This window comes from Acomys minous, assembly GCF_964271855.1.
Source record: "Acomys minous genome assembly, chromosome: 16".
Classification (NCBI taxonomy): domain Eukaryota; kingdom Metazoa; phylum Chordata; class Mammalia; order Rodentia; family Muridae; genus Acomys; species Acomys minous.
The window spans coordinates 93,037,460-93,059,225 of record NC_140498.1 but is presented as its reverse complement, the minus strand read 5'-3'; the positions used below and the strand labels follow the sequence as shown (position 1 = coordinate 93,059,225).

The following is a 21,766-nucleotide window of genomic DNA, read 5'->3' as shown; positions in this document are numbered from 1 at the left end:
GAAAGTTTTCTCTCCGCAGACTGAATGGAAAAAAAGAAGTAAAAAGGAAAAGACATGGCTGCCCGTAGGTGTGGTGGAGGAGAAAGTGTATTGTAGGTAAAAGGGAGGGCATGGCCAGAGACGGGCATCTAGGAGAGTCCAGAGTGGACGTGACCTTGAGCCATGTGGGGAGGGGAGCGAGGGGGATCAGGTGCCTCGGCCAAGAGGACAGAGATGCAAAAGGGTGGGTAACCAAATGTCTGGAAATACAGGGAGGAGCAGTGGAAGGGCAGCCCTTCCCCTAGGCTGGAGAGTTGGGGGGCTTCTGGTAGAGGGCGGAGTGTGTCAGCCACACCCTGTAACAGGTAGGGACTGAAGGATGCTGGGAGAACCTGGTGTCTAGGTCCATATGTTATGTTAGACAGGCACCTCAGCCATTTGTCCCAGGGTTTGTGACTTAACAAGTGACCCTAAAACAGAAGGCTCAGTGGTACAAACACTAATCTAGGATCAACCTTCAAGGAAACTGTTAAAAAAATATTTCAAGAAACTTTCCCCCAGTTGATATGTTTCTAGACCAGAGTTCTAAGCACAGTGGATAAAATAGATGACAACAAAGCATATTACCATGAAGTTTCAGAATCATAAAAAAAAAAATCTAGAATCTTTTAGAAAGAAAAGCCAGGTCAGCTAGGTCGTGGTGCACACCTGTAATCCCAGCACCCACGAGGCAGAGGCAGGTGGATCTCTGTGAGTTTTAAGGCCAGCCTGGTCTACAAACCTGAGTCTAGGACAGCCAAGGCTACACAGAGAAAAACCCTCTCTCAAAAAGCCAGGTGTTTCCCAAAAGATCAAAGTCAGAATCAGGCATTGCTATAACCCCAACAAGGAGAATTGGAGTTGGAGGTGTGCCTAGTGCGTAGTGAGCCCCTGAGTGGACCAACAGTTTTGGCCTTCACACCCACAGGTAAAGATTAGAGTTCAGTGGGGAAATAGAATAGCTTCAGTATTCTGAAGGAAAATGATTCTGGGTCTCGGCAAACTTGATTATGAGGCTAGAATTTTTTCTCTCTTTAGATTTGTTTATTATTTATACAGTATTCTATCTGCATATGTGCCTGTAGGCCAAAAGAGGGCACCAGATCTCATTATAGATGGTATGCGCCACCATGTGGTTGCTGGGAATTGAACTCGGGACCTTTGGAAGAACAACCTCTTCACACTGAAATGATGTTCTTCACACAGACACTCATGCACTTGATGATGGTTACCTTACACACTCGCAGACGCACGAACACATGCACGCACGCACATAGAGGATCTCCTGCTAAATTGGAGTAGTACAGAAAACTCAAAGAGCCTTCTTTAGGAGGGAGGACAGTTTTCTGGAATGAAGACACAACCTAGAGTTTGAGTTGAACAGTTAATAAGTAAAACAAGGCAGACAGGTGATCGCGGGAAGGGCAATTATTAACTCCAGGGAACCAGAAATGCTGGGCAGATGGGGAGCACAGTTCATTAAATGGAGGTTGGATACTGTCTACACACAGCTCAAACACTAACCACCCCACCTGGCTCCTTATCAACCTGAGGGCGGCTACTGCCTGCAGCTGGTGGGTGGAGCTGAGAAATGCTGCTAAACCCCATAACACACAGCCGCAGCTGTCAGGAGCATGGCCGTTCTGCCCTGTGCACACACACACCCTCATTGTTTTGCCGTCTGACTGATGGAATTTTCTTTGGGTTTGGTCTTCACAGGTTTCCGAGACACTAAAACGTTTTGCTGTGAAGGTGACAACAGCTAGTGTGAAGGAGCGGAGGGAAATTCTCAGTGAACTGGGGAGGTGCATTGCTGGAAAAGGTGTGTATCTACCCCTTGCCTGTGGTGTGGGTCTTCTTGAAAATCAGTTTGCGCTCTCACCTTCTTTCTCCCCTGAACAACTTCTGCCTCCCCCCCCCCCCCTTTTTTTTAAATGTGCTCAAAATATTTGAATCATTTGGGTCAGTGCAGATAGGTGCCAAAGTTATTTATAGTTTTAGCCATGTTGATTCGAAATGTTTCTCTCTTGAGCAGTACACAGAGCACACCGACACTTTGTTTTTGATTTGGGACCCTGTTCTTTGTGTGTCCACAGGCATAAGGAGATGGTAGCAGGTGGTCGGCCAGTTAAGGACCTTTAAGTCTGTTAGATTGAGGGGTCCGTGCTCTGATGTCCTCTGAAAGCATTCAGTACAGGTGTTTGTATAACAGCCAAGCTTGTTAAAGCTCTAAGTGGAGTCAGCTGCCGTGTGAGCTTCTGCGCTGCTGTCCTCCTGTGTACATGTGCTGAGCTATAATGGTTGCCCTTCCCTGAGAATAACAGCCAAGTGCTGCACCCTCTCCCCCAGCCTTGGGAGTTAGCGTGACTTTGATGTCTGACTTTATGAACTACTCTGAGTCTTTCCAGGGTGACTGTGCTTTTCTGGCACCCTGAGATTCGACAGTTCAGAGTGAGCTGTGTTTATGAAGTGCTGTGGTGTGAGAGCCCAGCTTCCTTCATGGCGCTGTCATTTCAGTCTGGGCATGAAGCTAGTTGCTTCTCATGGCTGGTGTGGTGGGTAAAGGAGAGCATTGTGGGTGTCCAGACAGCGCTCGGCTGTGGCAGGCCAGCAGCTTGCGTTTCCTGTCATTGTTACTGCTCTGTCCTCAGTGTTGCGAGCTGGACAGGGCTGGGTCTCTGTACTGCACTTGTTTCCTCCATCATTTGGGCGCCTGAAATGCTCTTCCTGGGCTTGACCCATCTCACAGCATAGGCCGGATTTCCCCAGCCACGCTTCTGGTCGCCAGCATGTGAGGGCGCTTCTGTTCAGCCCTACTCCTTCTGGCTGGATGCCTGGGTTCCTGTTCATTTCTTCCTTGTAAGTTGGCTTTAGCAGCAGAGCCCACCTTGTGGGGATGACATGCATTAGGGTGTGAAGTGCTTAGCAGAGCACTGAGTGCAGGTGCTTCCATCCACACTTCCTCCGCGTCTCCTGCAGTTGACGGATCTGTCAGCACCTTTAAGCTTTCAGCTCCCCTAGTTACAGGTGCTGGCAGGTCCCTTCCTGGCTCCTTGAGGTACTTTAATCTTTTTTTTTTCTTCCCCTTTTTCTGAGACAGGGTCTCTGTGGTCCTAACTGTCCTTGAACTTACTATGTAGACCAGGCTGGCCTTGAACCCACAGAGACTCACCTGCCTCTGCCTCCCCAAGTGCTGGGATTAAAGGTGTGCATCACCATGCCTGGCTTAGGGAACTTTACATTTTTATATTTTTATTTTTCGTTTGTTTTTTGAGATAGGGTTTCTCTGTGTAGCCTTGGCTGTCCTGGACTCACTTTGTAGACCAGGCTGGCCTCGAACTCACAGAGATCCTCCACCTGCCTCCGCCTCCCGAGTGCTGGGATTAAAGGCGTGTGCCATTAGCACCCGGCTCATGACCATTGTCTTGATGCTGCTCTTTTCTCCTTGGGATTTTACCTCAAAAGTTTGTGGCTTACTGGAGTGTCTGGGTTGACCCTGTCTGACAGAAGGCCTGACATGAGCAGCTGCTCACCACTGCTGGTTGTTGAGTTTCTGTGTGTAAACTTTGCTTTCAGATCTGCCAGAGGGAGCAGTGAAAGGGCTCTGCAAGTTATTCTGCTTGACTCTGCATCGCTACAGGTGAGCTCCGGCAGAGACCCAGACTCTAGAGTGTGCTGTGCTGGGAGCCGGCACGGGGCTGTGGGTAGAGCTCCCCGTTCTTAGGTCCATGCTCTAACCACTGTATCCTGCAGGTTCTGCACGGTGTTTTATACCCTTGGGGGTGGTCCTTGGTGTGAAGGCCTGGGTCAGTGCCTGCCTCGCTGTAGTGTCTCCGCATATGTATGCAGTCATTAGTTGTGCCTGTAAAGGCGTGTAACCTAGCTGAAGCCATGGGCGAATATCACGAACAAAGGCTCTCCTCTTCTCGTCATCTGGTGCTTTTTCTGGGGCGAGATGGGCTTATCTAGCTTGTTTCAGTCACCTAGGATCCACGGGGATATATACAGCACCGTCAGTCTCCCCAGGGAGAGAGTGCCTGCCTTAAGCAGTCCTCTCTGCTGACGTCACCATGTGCCTTTCTGCTTCCTCCCTACTGTAGAGATGCAGCCTCTCGCAGAGCCCTGCAGGCAGCCATCCAGCAGCTGGCGGAGGCCCAGCCAGAGGCCACGGCTAAGAGCCTCCTGCACTCCCTTCAGTCCTCAGGTGTTGGCTCCAGAGCAGGTGTTCCCAGGTGAGCGCGGTGGGCCTCTGGGGTGGCGGAGTCCTAGTCAGGTAGGCTGGTACAGAAGAGCAGGTGTGAGCAGACTCTGGAGGGAGGAACCAGGTTAGTATAGCAACACGCTTTCTTGAGAGGGCTGAGCCAGTGGGCCAAGGCACTGGATAGGGAAAACCTTATTTGTCTGTTTGTATAAATTTTATGTGTATGAGTGTTTTGTCTGTATGTGTGTGTACCATGTGTGTGCTTTGTCCCGAAGACAGCAGAGGAGGGCATTGGGTCCCCTGGATCGGACAGTTGTGAGCTGCCGTGTGGGTGCTGGGAGAATTGAAGCCAGGTCCTTTGGAAGAGCAGCCAGTGCTCTTAACCTCTGGGGCATCTCTCCACCCTCATCCTGTTTTCATTGTTGTGAATGTCAAGTGATGGACCTTAGGCAGCGAGGCCTGGAGTCTTTCCTGAGTTGTCACTGGTTGGATGGGGAACACGTTTCTGCATGCACCATGGAGTTGACGGAGGGTTCACATACTGTGCCTGAGGGTGTGATGGAGGCTGGTGCTCAGCACTCAGCTCTCTTCTCCTTTTTCCTTTGTAGCAAGAGCAGTGGCTCAGCTGCTTTGCTGGCCCTGACCTGGACCTGCCTTCTAGTGCGCATTGCCTTTCCCCTGAAAACTAAGCGGCAAGGAGACATCTGGAACAAGCTGGTAGGTCCCCTTGTCTTTGGAGCCATGAGGGTGAACTTTACACGCGTATGTGATGTTGAAGTGTTTCTTGCATCCAAGTGCTCTCCCTCACGGGTTGAAACTGTCCCGAGGGGTGTGTCTGGTGGTGGGCATCACATTCGTCTCTCACTAGCCTTCCCAAGCTTCCCTGTGTCAGGCATGGTGTTGGCCATGTGGGTGCTGCCTTCATGAGAGGCCGGAGGACTAGAGGAGACACTAGAAGGCAGGGATGCCTGAAGATGCCGTCGTGTGGCTCCTGTTGTTTTCTGGCTGAGCACTCTTTCCCCTGTGGGGGTTCAGGGTTCTAGAGTAGCAGTCGGCTGTTGTCTTGGCTAAGTCCCTCTTTTCTTGCTGTGCCTGCTCCGTGCCCACTCTGTTTCTCCTTCCCACCTGTCCACAAACCAGAGATGCCTGGTGGGCCGGGCTGGGCCTTCTCTTGATGTCCAGGTCTGTTTAATGTAGGTCAGGGGCATGGTGGATGGTTCTGCAAGGTGGTGTCATGGGCCCAACTTTTGGCCATGAGATTTGGCAGAGCCACTTACCCACCGCAGAGAGGTGTTAGACAGAGGTTCACAGTGGCCATCGATGCTGTAGAGTGTGGTGGGCTTAGGTGTGAGTGCCCAGTGGCATTAGGAACCTAAGCTCATCTTGTGGTGAGCAGCCAGCCAGGCGGGCAGAGCGCCTGCTCCCTGGTTTCTTACCCAGTACCCCTTTAGGGACAATTGTAGAGTGGCCTTTAGCAGTGGACTAGTGGTGAGTTAGAGCGCTGACATTTCCTTGGTATGAGTTTGACTCTGGAACCCTTCACAGGTGTGGGTCTCATTGTTGGCAAATGGCTCTCTAGTAACAACAGGCAAGACCCCTGCTTATCTCTGCTGGGTTCTGCCAGCTGCTACTGTGGTGAGTCAGCCAGCCTAGTGCGTAGGAGTGTCAGGCCAGGTGCTGGATCAGAGGACCGAGTGCACCAGGGGTGCTGTAGAGACTTGAGCTTCTCCTTTGCTGGCTCTGGTGTCTGTTACATGCACAGTTCATTCAGCCATCAGGCTGGCACTGTGCTAGAAGCTGGGCCGCTGTAAGGCTGAGGGACCCTGCTTCTGTGGAGCTTATGCACTGTTGGAGACGACAGATACAGGTGCAGAGCCTGGTACAGTGCTGAAGAAAAGCAGAGTGGAGGGGAGGGAGTGGGAGCCTGGAGCCTCTGAGAGAGGGAACCGTGAATGATGCTGAATGTGATCTGGGCGAGCTTGTTTAATTACCTCCATCTCCAGCAGGTCTAGAAGGATGTGCTGTTAGCATAGCATACAGGGATACAGTGGTCCAGAAGCTGTGACTGCCCCTAGCCACTGGAGGAGCACGGTCTGTTCTGTGGTGCATCTGACCCTTTCTGGCTCCACGGCTGGGATCAGAGGTGTGCACCATGCTTGGCTGTAGGGTTTGGTCTTTAGTGAAGGACAGGTCTAGGCAGATATAAGTACATTACCTAGGACTGCCTGCTCTTTCTCTGAACAGCAGCTGTCTTACTGACTTTGTTCCTATTACATTGTTACTGGGGGGAGCTTGGGGCTTCACGAGTGCTGTGTTCTGAGCTACATCCCCATTTGTGTGTTCATTTGTTTAATATCATCTTCTCTCTTTGCAAGAAAGCACCTTGTTCTTCTTGTGTCCTTTGGCAGATATTTACACAGTAAATGCATGAATGAGCAGTGTAGCAAGAGACGGCAGTCAGGAGGCTGGCTGCTCCTGTGGAGGGCTTCGGCTTCATTCCCAGCGCCCACATGGTGGTTCACAGCTGTCTAACCCCAGTTCCAGGGGATCCGACAGCCTCTTCTGGCCTTCAAGGATGCTGCATATATGTAGAATGCAGACACACATGCAGGCAAACTGCCCGAATACATAGACAAGGGTTGGCAGAGAGAAGAGGGTGGCATGGAAGAAGCCTGGTGGGAGGAAGCCGGAGATCTAGAAGGCCCGGGGAGTGTCTGTGGCCGACTGTGAGGGTCACAGGACACTTGCTCTAAGTCATGTCCTGATGAGAGCGTCTGTGGCCGACTGTGAGGGTCACAGGACACTTGCTCTAAGTCATGTCCTGATGAGAGCACTTCGTTATCCTGGCAGGCGGAGGTGCAGTGTCTGCTGCTGCTGGAGGTGCTGGGCAGCTCCCACAAGCATGCTGTGGATGGTGCTATGAAGAAGCTCACTAAACTGTGGAAAGAGGTGAGCGGAGCCTGGTGGGCGGTAGGAGGCCACGTGTTTCTGTGCCACTGCTGCCATCTGACTCACCGGCCTTCCACTTCCTCTTCAGAACCCCGGGCTGGTGGAGCAGTACTTCTCCGCCATCCTTAGCCTCGAACCCAACCAAAACTATGCTGGCATGCTGGGGCTGCTGGTGCAGTTCTGCACAGACCACAAAGAGGTGGACGTGGTCAATCAGCATAAGGCGAGTGTTCAGCGCGGGGGCAGTGGGTGTTGGGGAGGTGTGGGGTGGGGGTGTCTGGGCAAGGATTGGGAACTTGCTTTGTCCTTGGGGCCTGCAGCTGCAGCTCTTAGATCTTGGTGCAGCCACTGGGGTGACAGTTTACTGCTCGCCTCTGGGTGGCTCCGGTGCACCAAGCCCTGTGCCTGGAGTTCGGGGTGCAGCAGTGCACAGGAGGCTGTGGTCCCTGTGAAACTGAGTCAGATTTTAATTCCATCTGATAAGTGAGGAAGGAGATAGCAAGTCGGGTCTCTGACTTGGGCAGTCTTTGTAATGACAGAAGTTAGGAGAGAGGTTGGCCAGCAGAGAGGTGGGCAGAATAGTCTGGGTGGAGAGCAAGCAGTGGGGAGCACGGGAGGGCCAGTGCGGCTAGTCTGTGGGAGTGAGTACACGGGAGATTTCAGATGTCGCCCGCTGTGAGCCCCGCCATGGACAGAGTGATGAGCACAGGGGTGGGACCTCTGCTTAATACTGAGGTCTTGGCTCGTGTCCTGTAGAGCGCCCTGCTGGAGTTCTACGTGAAGAACATTCTGATGAGCAAAGCCAAGCCTCCCACGTACTTGTTGGTGAGTGGACTGCACACTGGCTGCCCAGACTGCGTCAGGTCCTGGGTAGATTCTGCACACTGCCTGCTTCTCACACTTCCCGTGAGGCCTGGGCACCTGACTTTTTGTCTTTGTAGGACAACTGTACCCCCTTGCTCCGGTTCATGTCCCACTCAGAGTTCAAGGATCTGATTCTGCCCACCATACAGAAGTCCTTGCTGAGGAGTCCGGAGAATGTTATTGAAAGTAGGTTCCTGTTAAGCAACTGGGAGGGAGGGGAGGCACTGCCTGGCAGCTCTGTTGGCAGCAGGACTTTATGCTGTGAGTGTGAGCTATGCGCCCTGTTAGCTGGTGAGCGCTGTGGACAAGATCAGGAAATCCTTTCAGATATGTTGAAAGTCATGGGCTTTCTTTTTTAAAGTGTGTGTGTGTGTGTGTGTGTGTGTGTGTATGTGTGTATGTGTGTGTGTGTGTGTGTGTGTGTGTACACACCTGACTGCATGTGCCTACAGAGGCTGGAAGAGGTCATCAGGTCCCTGGCACTAGACTTTCCAGGCAGTTGTGAGCTGCCCCCTGCTGTGGGTCCTGGGAGAGTGTTGGTGCTCTTTGCTGCTGAGCATTGCTCTAGCCCCAGCAGGTGCTGTGTTGTTAGAAGTCTATGGAAAAGTGTCCACTGAGAATTCTGTCTATGACTATGGAGGCTGGAGAACCTTCTGGAGAGGGTTGAGATTGAGAGCCTCTTCTCTAGGACTTGACTTGGTGGGGAGCAGAGCTCTGGCACAGGGGTGTGGCCAGCTGTGGCTTTGTGGAGATGGAAGCAATCATGTCAGCACATGGCTAACCAGCAGACTCTGGGGGGGGGGGTGGGCTGGGCAAAATGGGCACTGGCACTCGAAACGACAGACAGTGCTTTCTGTCCCCTAGCCATCTCCAGCCTGCTGGCATCAGTGACACTTGATCTCAGCCAGTATGCCCTGGACATCGTGAAAGGCTTGGCTAGTGAGTATGCTGGCCCCTCTGTATAAGCTGACCTCTCTGCAGGCCCTTCATACACCTTGAGTTTTGTTGTATTTGGCAAGTTTTTGTTGAAAAGTGGGTAGGGAACAGCCTATGTTAGAAATACGCTTTAGCACCAACAGGATGGCTCCTTGGGTTAAAGGTGGATTCTGCCAAGTGTGCCAACTCAGGTGCAGTCCTGGAAACCACACAATGAAAGGAGAGAACCTACTCCACAGATGGTTCTTTGACATGTACTTGTGCGCTGTGCCACACCTCTCCCTCAAGACATAATGAATAAACGTTAAAAAATGAGAATAGTGAGGTCAGTGAGCCGGGAGTCGAGAAGAGCCGCGGCCCCTGTGAAGAGACTAAAGTCTGGGCATTCAGCTGCTGCTCCCTGAGCTGTGGCTCTGTGTGTCCAGATCAGCTGAAGTCCAACAGCCCCCGCCTGATGGACGAGGCCGTCTTGGCACTGCGCAACCTGGCCCGCCAGTGTAGTGACTCTTCTGCCACCGAGGCCCTGACCAGGCACCTGTTTGCAATCCTTGGAGGTGAGCTGTCCTTCTTGGCATGATAGATGACCAACGTGTGCTCCTCGCCGTGGAACCCGGATGGGGTGGGGACTGAATTCTGAGTCTGCTCCGGGAAAAGCTTTGGATAAGGGCGCAACTCTGGGAGTGTGAGCAAAGGCTCACCCACGGCAGTGTCTGTTTTTAAGAGACCGCTTTGAGCCAGGCGCGGTGGCACATGCCTGTAATCCTAGCGCTTGGGGAGGCAGAGGCAGGAGGTTCTCTGTGAGTTCAAGGCTAGCCTGGTCTACTAAGGAGTTCAGGACAGCCAAGGCTACAACAGAGAAAACTCTGTCTCTAAAAACAAAAAAACGCTGGGCGGTGGTGGCGCACGCCTTTAATCCCAGCACTTGGGAGGCAGAGGCAGGTGGATCTCTGTGAGTTTGAGGCCAGCCTGGTCTACAGAGTGAGTTCCAGGACAGCCAGAGCCGTTATACAGAGAAACCCAGTCTCAAAAAACATAAACAAAAACAAACAAATAAAAACAAAAAAACAACAAAAAAAGTGTGCTTTTGTGCATGTGGCAGAAACAAAAGAAAGACATAAGATGCTAAGAATGCCTTTGTAGTAAGAACATGGATGATGTAAAACGTTTTCATCTTTGTATTTTTTGTTTCTCAGATTTTCTGTAAGAATGTAGTGTTTTATTTTAGTCACAGAGCAGACAGTGCTAAAATACTGTTTAAATCCAGCTTTATACCAGAGAGACTGCATCAGGAGTCTGCATGGGTGTCAGGAAGTGGGGCCAGTGTGAGCAAGTCCTTTTGTTTATCTCCTTGCAGGCTCAGAGGGAAAGCTGACTGTCATAGCCCAGAAGATGAGTGTCCTTTCAGGTACGGAGTCCTCCCGGGTCGTGGCAGTGTGCTCTAGACATAGGGGAGGTTAGCACAACTCCGAGGTAACTCTGATGGCTGACAGTAATGGCTGCATCAGCCTGCCTCCAGGACTCTGTTCCCAGCTGGAGCCTCTATAAAAGGAGAGACTGGAGGGAGAGCATGCTGTGGGGCACCCAGAAGAGGTCTGTGACCCCAAGGGCAGGCCCAGGCTTGTCTGCTGTGGCTTTGTGCAGGGGAGGAGCCAACTAGAGAATCTGCTTTTCAGGGATTGGAAGCCTGAGCCATCATGCGGTATCTGGGCCTTCCGGTCAGGCCCTGAATGGGTGTGTGGCTGAGCTCTTCATCCCATTCCTCCAGCAGGAAGGTATTCCTTGTGGTGTGGGCAGCATTCAGTTTAGACCCATGCTTGACCTTGGTTTTTCAGTCAGCCTTCTGAAGGCTTTGTAAGGCATGCCCTAAGTTAGCAGGGCGGGAGTTGTCTGAGATGTCGCTGCCTTCTCCCTGGGACCCGGCATGCCTTCTCCCACTGCTCACAGTGACTTGATATGGTATATGACGGCACACTGACTGGACTTGTGCCGCTTGCCCTAGTGCACGAAGGGACCTTGGTCCATGCCGTCTCTGTCCTGGCGCTTTGGTGCAACCGGTTCACTACAGACGTGCCCAAGAAGCTGACTGACTGGTTCAAGAAAGTTTTCAGCCTTAAAACCTCCACCTCTGCAGTGAGGCACGCCTACCTGCAGTGCATGCTGGCCTCCTTCCGAGGTAAGCTGTGCAGGAGCCTGAGGGCTCGCTCACCGCTGGGGCTTTCTCTTTTCCTTCACTCACTGAACCTCATTTTCTTCTGAGTCCTTGGGCCCAGCCTTCACAGCAGTGAGTGATTTCTTCCCATATTGGATTTTATTCAGGAAGAACCTACAGTCAGAACCTGTTGTACAGACATCATGAGTATAAAAGGTTCAGTGCTGTGTAAACTTGATTTTGAACCTTTTAAAAAATGGCCGCTTCCATCTCTTCAGTGCTAACCACAGCTGCTGACACTGGCAGGGGTGGCCGTCTTCACCAAACAGCCAGGGAAAACCTGACCCTCTACCAAAGCCTCTTGACAGCGACTTCCCCCTTTAAGTGATGGCGTTAATTTTAAGTTTATGAATTACTGTGTTTAAAGAAACATCAGGAAGATTGCCTCAGCAGAGGAAGCTCCCCTGGTGAGCTTTGCAGCCGTGCGTGTCTTAGAGTAGGAGCAGGAGCCTGGCAGGAGAGGTACCTGCCCTGGGTTGAGATTAATCCTCCTTTTCCAGAGGGGCCTCAAGTTCACGCCGGCTCGGCATAGCGGTCTGAGGTTTATGTCAAACCTCAGATCTTATGTAATTAATATGTTGTCAGCTGCCTTGGGGATATAGTGAGTTCACACCATCAACTTAGAAATACCTGGATTTATGTATCAGTGTGCATTTTGCTACCTTGATGAACTTTGAGTGTAGACTGAGGTGAGCTTTAGGAGTGACATCACAGTTGGGTGTTATGGCTCAGGCCTGTAATCCCCACTTGGGAGGTAGAGGCAGGACTTCCACGTCATTGGCTGCATACTGAATGTGAGGCCAGCCTGTAGTACAGAAAACAAAACGAGTGTGTTTAGCTGTAGTTGTAACTGTCCTTTAAATTTTTTGTTTGTTTAGAGATAGGATCTCTCTCTACATAGCTCTGTCTGCCTGAAACTCACAGAGCTCTACGTTCTGGGACAAATGGTGTGTGCTACCACACCCAGCTTATTTATTTTTAGTGTGTTTATTCACAGGTCACAGCTTGGCTGGAGCTTAGGGCTTTGGGTCTAGTGGTCATCTGTTTGGGAACATCAGCTTGGAGTCGAGCTTGAGGTTAGCAGTGGCTCTTTGTCCACCAGCTGCTGCCAGCCCTAGCGATTCGCTCGGTCTCCGTTTCTTTGTCTAGGAGAGGAGCAGATTAATAGAATTCTTTTGCTTTTAATTTTTATGCTTACAGAGTTTAAGTCACAGATTCTTACTCCTGTTCTTTGAGATACTTGGCAAATTAACTGAGGGGCTCTGGCAGTTCACATGTGGGCGGATGGTGTCTACCCCAGCAATCTTGTCACGACTGCAGAGCAGGCTGTCTCTCCGGTGCTTCTCCCCACAGGTGACACGCTCCTGCAGGCCTTGGACTTTCTGCCCCTGCTCGTGCAGACAGTAGAGAAGGCGGCCTCCCAGAACACTCAGGTTCCCACCGTCACCGAGGGGGTCGCTGCAGCCTTGTTGCTCTCCAAGCTCTCTGTGGCTGATTCACAGGCTGGTAAGGGTCTGCGTGTGACAGGCTCTTTTCAGAGTCCTTGGGTGTAGTGTGGGCTGTTTAACATCATCCTGTCAGTCCCAGGGCTACAGGGAGTGCAGCCAGGACATGTCTGTGAGACTTACTCTGCTAGGCCAAGGGTTAGGACCTCGTGTCTTGTTTTTTATTGTTTGTATGCCATTTCTGTTTTATGCATGTGAGAGATTTGCCTACACATATGTACACCACAGGTGTGCAGTGCCACAGAGGTCAGAAAAGGGTGTCAGAGCCCTTGTAACTGGAGTGTCAGATGGTTGTGAGCTGCCATGTAGGTTCTAGGAACCTGGGTCCTCTGCAAGAGCAGCAAGTGCTCTTAGCCACTGAGCCCTTTCTAGACTTTGTGTCTTAATTATTTATATATTCATAGGATGTTCTAGTTCATTTCTGTTGGTGAGATACTTGAGGAGAAAGGAACTTACTTCCTTTCCAACTATACAGATAGTTACTGTGGGAAAGTTAAGTCAGGAACTTCAAGAGTTAGTCACATCACACCTACAGTTGAGAGCAGGGAGTAGTACACGTGTGCACTCACTTGCTTGCACTCAGCCTGATGTCAGCTTTCACAAGCTCGGATTCCCTGCCGAAGGGATGGTGCAGCCCACAGTGGGCTGGGTCTTCCCCTGTCGGTTAACTTAATTAAGCGAGTTCTCCTGAGATAGGCCGCATACAGGCCACCCCAGTCCAGACAGTCCCTCATGGACTCCTGATGGTTCCAAGTTATGTCAGTTAATGATGAGAGCTAACCATTGCATAGGGGTGAAATTCATAAAGTCTGAGCTAAAGTGATGACTTAGTGCTTAAGAGCATTTGCTGGGCTGGAGAGATGACTCAGTTTAAGAGTACTGGCTGTTCTTCCAAAGGTCCTGAGTTCCAATTCCCAACAACCACATGGTGGCTCACATAGTGCACGTACATACTCAGATACATGAAAAAAAAATTTCTGGAAAAAAATCATGAAGTACAAAAAAGTTGTAAAGTGATAGTTTTCTCCTAGCCCCGTCATCCAGCTGCTCAGTTCCCTGTTTGGATTGAAGTGGCAGCTTCATGTCCACATACAGGCAGTGTGTACACCATGTCATCTGTCAGCCATGGGGACATAATTCAGTCAGAGCCTTCCATTCTTTCCTGGACCCTTGGGATCTACCCTTTCTGGAGTCCTCTGTGTAAAAATCAGCTTTGTCACTATGACAAACTTCTTGAGAAATTCAACTTAAGGAGGAAAGATTCTTGTAGCCCAGTCACATGGTTGGCAGTTGGCCCATTGCCTTTGTTTTGTATCTGTGCCAGGCAGGGAGTATGTGGCTGAGCAGAGCTGTTCATCTATTGGTGGCTGAGAAGCAAAGCTGAGAGAGAGAGACAGAGACAGACAGACAGACAGAGAGAGAGAGACAGACAGGTCTCCATGTCTCTTTTGAGGGCATGCACCCAGTAACCTAACTTACTTCCACCAGGTCCCTTCTGATTTTGCCACCTGCCAATAGTGTCATAAGCTGTGGACCACATTTTTAGCATGTGAACTTTTTTCTTTTTTTCTTTCTCTCTCTCTCTCTTTTTTTCTTTTGGTTTTTTGAGACAGATTTTCTTTGTGTAATAGTCCTAGCTGTCGTGGACTTGCTTTGTAAACCAGGCTGGCCTTGAACTCACAGTGATCCACCTTTCTCTGCCCACCAGCACCCCCCCCCCCCCCCCAGTGCTGGGATTAAAGGCGTGTGCCACCACCGCCCGGCTGCATGTGGGCCTGTAGAGTGGGTGACACAGCATCCAGCCTCTAGCATCCTTCCACTTTGCTTGTCGCCTCCCAGACCTTGCTTGGGCTGAGAACTAGGATTCCATCTCTGCAAAGCCAGGGCCCTTGGCTGCCTTGGGTGGAGATGATGTGGGCGTGGCCTCACTTCAGCACCTTTAAGGGTGCACGGGGCGCGTGCTCTCTGGTAGTATGGCGATGGGAGTCATTTGAAAGAGTGAGTGTTGGGAAAGGAGAAAGCATTTGAATAAATCCCTGAGAGCCTGGAAGGATGCGACTGTCATGAAGGAATGGCCACAGTTAGGGCGAAGAAAGGGAGAACCCCAGGTGTTCCAGCCCGGGCCCTGTGCAGGTGGAAATGGCAGCAGAGAACCCTAAGATTCTCCAGACTGCAAGTGAGCCCAGAGGGCTGACTTTGGTTTCAGAATAGAACACTGAGCCTCGGAGTGGTCGGAGGGCACCAGCTTGGAAGGGCCATGCTGTGGGGAAATGGTGCACTGTCTCATGGGGTGATCACCTTTGGTTTCTTGCAGAGGTCAAACTGAGCAACTTTTGGCAGCTGGTTGTGGATGAGAAGAAGCAGATTTTCACATCTGAGAAGTTTTTGCTCCTGGCTTCAGAGGAAGGTGAGTTTCTGGGTCTCTGACAGGTCTTTAAGCACCTACATGGCCAGCGGCTCTCAGAGAGCCTGACAGTGATGTGGCCAGCAGCTTGGCTGTTTACTTAGTCTGTTTGTTTTCTGAGACAGGGTTTCTCTGTGTAGCCTTGGCTCTCCTGGACTTGCTTTGTAGACCAGCCTGGCCTTGAACTCACAGAGATCCGCCTGTCTCTGCCTCCTTAGTGTAGAGATTGAGGGTGTGTGCCACCATTGGCTGGCCAACTTGGCTGTTTTCTGAATGAATTCATTCCTGTGGGTGAGTCAGCTCAGTAGGAAGGGGACTTGGGAGGACTGTAGAGACAGTGGTGCCATTCGTGGAGCTGCAGCGTTAGCTATAATTAGAGCTTGAGTGGGTAATTGGTGCTGTCGGCTTTCTTTACGATAAGTGCAGTAGAGTTGTGGCATCTCTCCTCCCCCAGCAGACGACGCAAAAACTACTGGTTTCTACCCTGGTAGAAAAGGAACAGTGATCTCCGAGTGCGTGTGCAGAATTCCAGTTGCCTCCTAGGAGTCTGCTGCTAATTAGCGACTTGAAGTCTTTTGACTCACGAGTCACAACATCCTATTAAGGAGCTACAGCTATTAGTCACTTTCTGGCTGGAACACTTGTAGTTAGCGTTTGATTGGGAATGGCATTCCTATAGTTCACAGACAAGGCAGGGGGAGTCTGCGCTGACTTGTTCTCTGCTCTCCAACCACTCAGCCCTGCTGGCCGTCCAGTGGTGTCTGCTGCTTCTGGGTCTCTGTGCGTTCTCTGCCTCCTGCGCACACAGTAGTGTGCTGCTGTCCACCGTGCTTCCCAGGCTGGAAACCAGCCCCTTGTCCAGCAGGCTCCAAGTCCAAGTCATGGACCTAGCAGTAGTTCTTAATGACTAAGATCAGTGTGCGCCTTCTTTACTTTAAAATATGCATGTACAAAATAAGGAAGTGGAAATAAAAATGAAGTACAGCTTCAGATCTAGTGTTAACACGTTTATATTTTGCTGCTAATTTTTTAGTTCATTTTAATTCTTTTTAGAGTAGGGAAGCATACATGTAGTTATCTCGTGTGTGCATGTGTTAATATTCGCACATATGCCTGGAAGGTGCCCTGTTAGGAATGGGCGCTCTCGTTTCACTGTATGGGTTCCAGGGTGGACGGCAAGCTCCTTTGCCCACTGAGCCATCTCACTGTCCCCACTTAGCTGTCCTAAAGGTTTGCACTGTCTCTCCCTACAGCCCTGTGTACTGTGCTGCATCTGACTGAGAGGCTTTTCCTTGACCACCCGCACAGGCTCACCAACAGCAAAGTTCAGTACGTGAACTGCTTACCTTGTCCTGGGCAGACAAGCAAGTGTGGTGGGTGTGGCAGCTGAGAGCCCTGCCGGGCCTCCCAGAACCATCTGTGTGTTTGCAGGCAGTACTACCGGGTCCTGGTGGCTGTGCTCTTGAGCCGCACCTGGCACGTGCGTAGGCAAGCCCAGCAGACAGTCCGCAAGCTGCTCTCCTCTCTCGGGGGCATTAAGCTAGCCAACGGCCTCTTGGAGGAGCTGAAGACTGTCCTCAATTCTCACAAGGTGAGAGGACCTGGGCTCCGCAATGACCCACTCAACCTGCTTCTGCCCCTAGTTGTAGGTGGGCCTTTCCTGGGGAGCTCTCTCTCAGGCTGGGGGATTCCAGGACTTTCTGCCGTGCCCAAAAGCTTTGGTAGGATCTCCACCCTTAGTGGCCTTCTTCCCTGTTCCCATCCATCCTTTGATGTAGTTCAACCGAAATAGTCTTAGATATTTCCTTTTTTTTATTGTTTTAAAACACTTAATAATTTTAAACACATACTTATTCTAACTTTTGATTTTTTAAAAAGATTTATTTATTTATCTATTTATTTAATGATGAGTGCTCTATCTATGTGTATACCTACATGCCAGAGAGGGCATCAGATCCCAGGATATACATGGTTGTGAGCCAACGTGTGGTTGCCAGGAACTGAACTCAGGACCTCTGGAAGAGCAGACAGTGTTCTAAACCACTGAGCCATCTCTCCAGCCCCTCACTTTTGATTTTTTTCACAGTACCCTTGAAGGCAGGTGGGGCATATAGCTTTTTTATACTAGCTATCCAGGCCATGAGCTGACCTGTCCTGGATTCTCTCGGGCAGCAGCAGGAGTGGATGGTAGAAGCCTGGGTTACTTAAGCATTCTAGATGTCAGGCGTCACTATTTTGCCCTCTGCAGTGTGTGTCTGTTCTCCACAACCAGTTTCCCGCTCGTTCTCATCTCTCAGCTTTTATGTGGGCTACCCTGGGCGCTCTGTCTTTGCAGGCCTGCTTCGCAGCCTGGGCACTCCAGGGCAGGAAGTGAGGCAGCAGGTTGCACTCAGTGGGGATTTCTAATAATAGCAGGAGAGGCCCAGGGAGCCTGTGCGCTGTCTCTGTGCACTGCCCTGCGCAGGCTTCGCGCTGTGGGACTCATTTGTTCTCTCTTCAGGTGCTGCCCTTGGAAGCTCTTGTGACAGATACTGGGGAATTGACTGAGATGGGCAAGACCTATGTGCCACCACGCATCCTGCAGGAAGCTCTGTGTGTCATCTCTGGGGTGCCTGAGCTCAAGGGTGACATCACTAGCACTGAGCAGCTGGCCCAGGAGATGCTGATCATCTCCCACCATCCGTCCTTAGGTCTGTGCTGTGGTGGAGTGGTAGAGGGGGGCGGCTCTTTTGGGCATAATCGTCCAGGCAGAAGGCTTCAAGAAGCCCTCTCCTTCAGTGGCAGTGCAGTCTGGGCTCTGGCCAGCACTTCTCACCAGGATGAAGATCGACCCTGAAGCCTTCATCACCAGGCACCTGGATCAGATCATCCCCAGGATCACTACCCAGCGTCCCCTGAACCAGGTAATGGGCTGGGGACTCTGTCCAGGGTCAAGGGCTGAGGACTCAAGGAGAAAAGAGGAAGAATGGTGACACGTAAGCTGGGCCTCTTGAGGGTGACGGGAATGCATCCTGGTTGGAGCACAAAAGGGAACTGAGGGCCTCATTTGCAGACAGTGTCTGAGGATGTGAGCAGCTTGGGACGGTGCCGCGGAGGCTCATGCTGTCTGCAGTCCTTCACGAGGCCTGTTCTCCAAGTCACTTCTCTGACTTCCAGTGTGTGAGCGGCAGTGTCACGATTTTGGGGCTCACACATCATCCTCCCAACAGCTCTACTGGGGAAAACATGCTAGTCAGCTGGCATGGGGTCTCATTGCCCCTCCTGACCTGTCCCCAAGACTGCCCTGGTTGGGTGACACATGCCTGCCCTTGGAAATGGCGTGGCGGCGCCCCTGGACCATGGAGTGAGAGTGGAGTGAGACAGCAGAGTGAGGGGAAGGCTGGTCTAGTAAGGCAGGTATTGCTGAGAAAGCCCAGGGCAGAAAGGGGAGCCAGAACCCTATTCTGCTTTACTTAGGGTATAGGCTGACCCTGTCTGTCTGTCTGTCTGGCAGTCTTCCATGAACGCCATGGCCTCCCTTTCCATCCTGTCGCCTGACCGAGTCCTCCCGCAGCTCATCAGCGCCATCACCGCCTCTGTGCAGAACCCTGCGCTGTGTCTCGTGACTCGGGAGGAGTTTGCCATCATGCAAACCCCTGCCGGAGAGCTGTTTGATAAGTCCATCATCCAGAGGTGAGACCAGGTGCTCGCTTGCTGTCTCCATTGCTTTTCCTCCCCGAGCTCTGGTTTTCATGCCTATTTGATGGCAGCATCTGTGGGGTCATTGTGAGGAATAAACAGAACAGGCTGTTTGTCCGTGGCACAAATACCTGCTTGTATTCCACACTAGCGCTTAGGCCCGAGATACTGGTGACTCCAATATGTAGCACTGGCCCGGTACATAGTACTTAGAAGTACCTGGGAGCTGGGTGTGGTGTGCATGCCTGTAATTCTGCACCTTGTGGAGGCCGAGGTAAAGTTGGAGGCCAGCCTGGACTGTGTAGAGACCCTGCCTGCACTGAGACAGGACATGGAACTGTGTGCTGGCCGGCCAGCCTAGTGCGTATGTGAGGCTGTGCACAGGCTCAGTGAGATACATTGTTTCAAAAGATACAGTGAGAGTAGCCAGGCATGGTGCCACAGGCCTGTAATCCCAGTGCTTGCAAGGCAGAGGCAGGCAGATTGCTGTGAGTTTGAGGCCAGCCTGGTCTACAAAGTGAGTCCAGGACAGTGAAGGCTACACAGAGAGACCCTGTCTGGGGGGTTGGGGGGGGGGTGGTAAAAAGATACAGTGGAGATAGAGGGAGCTACTGGAAATTAACCTCTGGCCTCCAAGTACACATGTGAGTGAGCACATACTTGCATGCATACATACACTAACACACAAAACACACACACAGAGGAAAACAACAGTGAAGTTTGCTGGCTGGCCTTGGTGGCTGTCATGAGATTGGGCCTGGCGGCTTTTGCAGCTGGATGACTGCCTGCCTTGCCCCCCTGCCTTTCAGTGCCCAGCAGGACAGCATAAAGAAGGCCAACATGAAGCGGGAGAACAAAGCCTACTCCTTTAAGGAGCAGATCATCGAGCTCGAGCTGAAGGAGGTGAGTCATCGGAAGCCTCTGTGAGCCGCTGTGCACGAGGCCGCCGCTCTCTCTGCTCGTGTGGGCTGCTCCCTGGGTTACGCTGAGGCACTACTGTTTCCTCTTGGCCTGCCCTGGTCCTCTCCAACACTCCGCTCACTATTTCTCTGTGGCTTCTTCTTAGCCCACTCAAGGGAAACCATGTTCTTACGGGATGTTGCTGCTCCATCTTGCTTGCCCTGGCTTTCCAAAGACAGGCTTGTCTTGATTCTCTGTGTGTGTTTTGTTTGTTTGATTGTGTTTTGTTTTGTTTTGAGATAGGGTTTCTCTGTGTAGCCTTGGCTGTCCTGGACTCACTTTGTAGACCAGGCTGGCCTCGAACTCACAGCGATCCACCTGCCTCTGCCTCCTGACTGCTGGGGTCACAGGTGTGCGCCACCACGCCCGGCTGGTCTTGATTCTTACAGCAAGTGCTTATAGCCTGGGCTTCCTGAGATGCCTGACAGAGTCAGCTCTAAAGAGCTGCTTTTGACAGAGCTCTATTTGAGCTGCTGCTCCCCAGGGCTTCTCCAGGCTGGTTTCTTGTCTTCCTCATCTGATCACTCGCCATTCCCAGAAAAGTGACTCCCTGCCTGTCGGTCCAAAGTGTGCTTCACCCTCTTCCTGGCCTGCTGCTCCACAACTGTTCTGTGCACGCGTTCACTTGTTTATTGTCTGGCTTTACCTGCTAGGTTGTGAGCTCCATGTTGGAGAGATTTCATCTTTCTCCTCGCGTCTCAGCATCTCAAGCAGTTGCTGGCATGGTGTAGGCACTCGGTCAAGACTTAGTGCGCTCTCAGCCCCTGAGCTGCCTCTGTCTCCAGAGAGCCTTAAGCATGTCTGAGGCCAAGCTAAAGTTTTTAATCTGAAGCCGTGTGGCCGCTGGAGATCAATCTCTGACATTTCTCCCCTCGCCCTTTTAAACAGAGAATCCGTCTTAAAATTTGTTTGTTACCAGGCATAGAGGCACATGCCTGTAATCCTAGCACATGGGAGGCAGAGGCAGGCGGATCTCTGAGTTTGAAGTCAACCTGGTCTACAAAGTGAGTCCAGTACAGCCAGGGCTACACTGAGAGACCCTGTTACAAACAAACAAACAAACAAACATTTGCTTTTTTACTGCTTTCTTGGATCTGTAGGCATCCAGTGGGTGTGGTCTTTATAGAGGAAGGGGGGGCATGCGGTGAGCTTGGGGTTGTGGTCCTGGACTTGAGGCTGCCGTAGAATTGTTTTTGGAAGCTAGCTAGCTTTGTTCTGGTGGGGAGGCAGATGTGTCTTGTGGGTGTAGAGCTGGCTTCTGACCCTGGTCCTTCAGGAGATAAAGAAGAAGAAAGGCATAAAGGAGGAGGTGCACCTGACCAGCAAGCAGAAGGAGATGCTGCAGGCGCAGATGGACAAGGAGGCGCAGATCCGGAGGCGGTTGCAGGAGGTAAGTGGCCGCAGCCGCCTCGTGCCGGTGCCAGGAAGTTCCTCTGTGGCCCCCTGTGTCGCTGTCGCAGGGTGGACCCTAATGACGTTTCTTCTGCTGGCTCTGCTTGCAGCTGGATGGGGAGCTAGAGGCCGCGCTGGGACTGCTAGAGGCCATCATGACCAGGAACCCGAGCGGCCTGACCCAGTACATCCCTGTTCTGGTCGACGCCTTCCTGCCCTTGCTGAAATCTCCCCTGGCTGCTCCCAGGGTCAAAGGCCCCTTCCTGTCCTTGGCTGCCTGTGTCATGCCCCCTAGACTCAAGGCCCTGGGTTAGTCCTTATTTACTGGCTATGGGGTGACCTCAGGGTGTTTGCACATTGGGCTAGAGGTGCCGGTGGGTGTTCTGAGGACACATGGTGGCCTAAGCTGCTGAATATTGTTTCCACATGGAGGCAGCCTATGGAGCCTCAAACTGGATGTGCTCAACAGCATTGAAGTGTTTCCTCTGGCCTCCGTTTTGCATCCTCTTTGCCTTCTCTGAGGAGCAGGCTTTACGTGCTATTAGCATCTCCTCTTGATGGAGTAGCTTTGTTTTGGTGCTGGGGTCTAAATCCAGGGGCTCATGTGCACCAGGCAAGTGCTCTGGTAACTGAGCCAACGCCCCTACGCT

General features: G+C 51.7%; 1 protein-coding gene across 1 annotated transcript in view; it reads left to right on the top strand.

Annotated features, from left to right (window-relative positions):
* Positions 1 to 21,766, top strand: part of GCN1 (GCN1 activator of EIF2AK4) — a 59,020-nt gene that overhangs the window by 3,662 nt on the left and 33,592 nt on the right. The window contains exons 2-24 of the mRNA XM_084762167.1: positions 1,738 to 1,840; positions 3,595 to 3,658; positions 4,119 to 4,250; positions 4,828 to 4,936; positions 7,070 to 7,168; positions 7,257 to 7,391; positions 7,925 to 7,993; positions 8,110 to 8,218; positions 8,897 to 8,971; positions 9,394 to 9,522; positions 10,323 to 10,373; positions 10,642 to 10,740; positions 10,968 to 11,141; positions 12,531 to 12,683; positions 14,997 to 15,089; positions 16,340 to 16,415; positions 16,518 to 16,677; positions 17,587 to 17,776; positions 17,865 to 17,989; positions 18,580 to 18,758; positions 19,574 to 19,667; positions 21,001 to 21,114; positions 21,227 to 21,425. Coding sequence (XP_084618293.1) covers positions 1,738 to 1,840; positions 3,595 to 3,658; positions 4,119 to 4,250; positions 4,828 to 4,936; positions 7,070 to 7,168; positions 7,257 to 7,391; positions 7,925 to 7,993; positions 8,110 to 8,218; positions 8,897 to 8,971; positions 9,394 to 9,522; positions 10,323 to 10,373; positions 10,642 to 10,740; positions 10,968 to 11,141; positions 12,531 to 12,683; positions 14,997 to 15,089; positions 16,340 to 16,415; positions 16,518 to 16,677; positions 17,587 to 17,776; positions 17,865 to 17,989; positions 18,580 to 18,758; positions 19,574 to 19,667; positions 21,001 to 21,114; positions 21,227 to 21,425 — 2,731 coding nt within the window. The remainder of the gene's footprint in view (positions 1 to 1,737; positions 1,841 to 3,594; positions 3,659 to 4,118; positions 4,251 to 4,827; positions 4,937 to 7,069; positions 7,169 to 7,256; positions 7,392 to 7,924; positions 7,994 to 8,109; positions 8,219 to 8,896; positions 8,972 to 9,393; positions 9,523 to 10,322; positions 10,374 to 10,641; positions 10,741 to 10,967; positions 11,142 to 12,530; positions 12,684 to 14,996; positions 15,090 to 16,339; positions 16,416 to 16,517; positions 16,678 to 17,586; positions 17,777 to 17,864; positions 17,990 to 18,579; positions 18,759 to 19,573; positions 19,668 to 21,000; positions 21,115 to 21,226; positions 21,426 to 21,766) is intronic.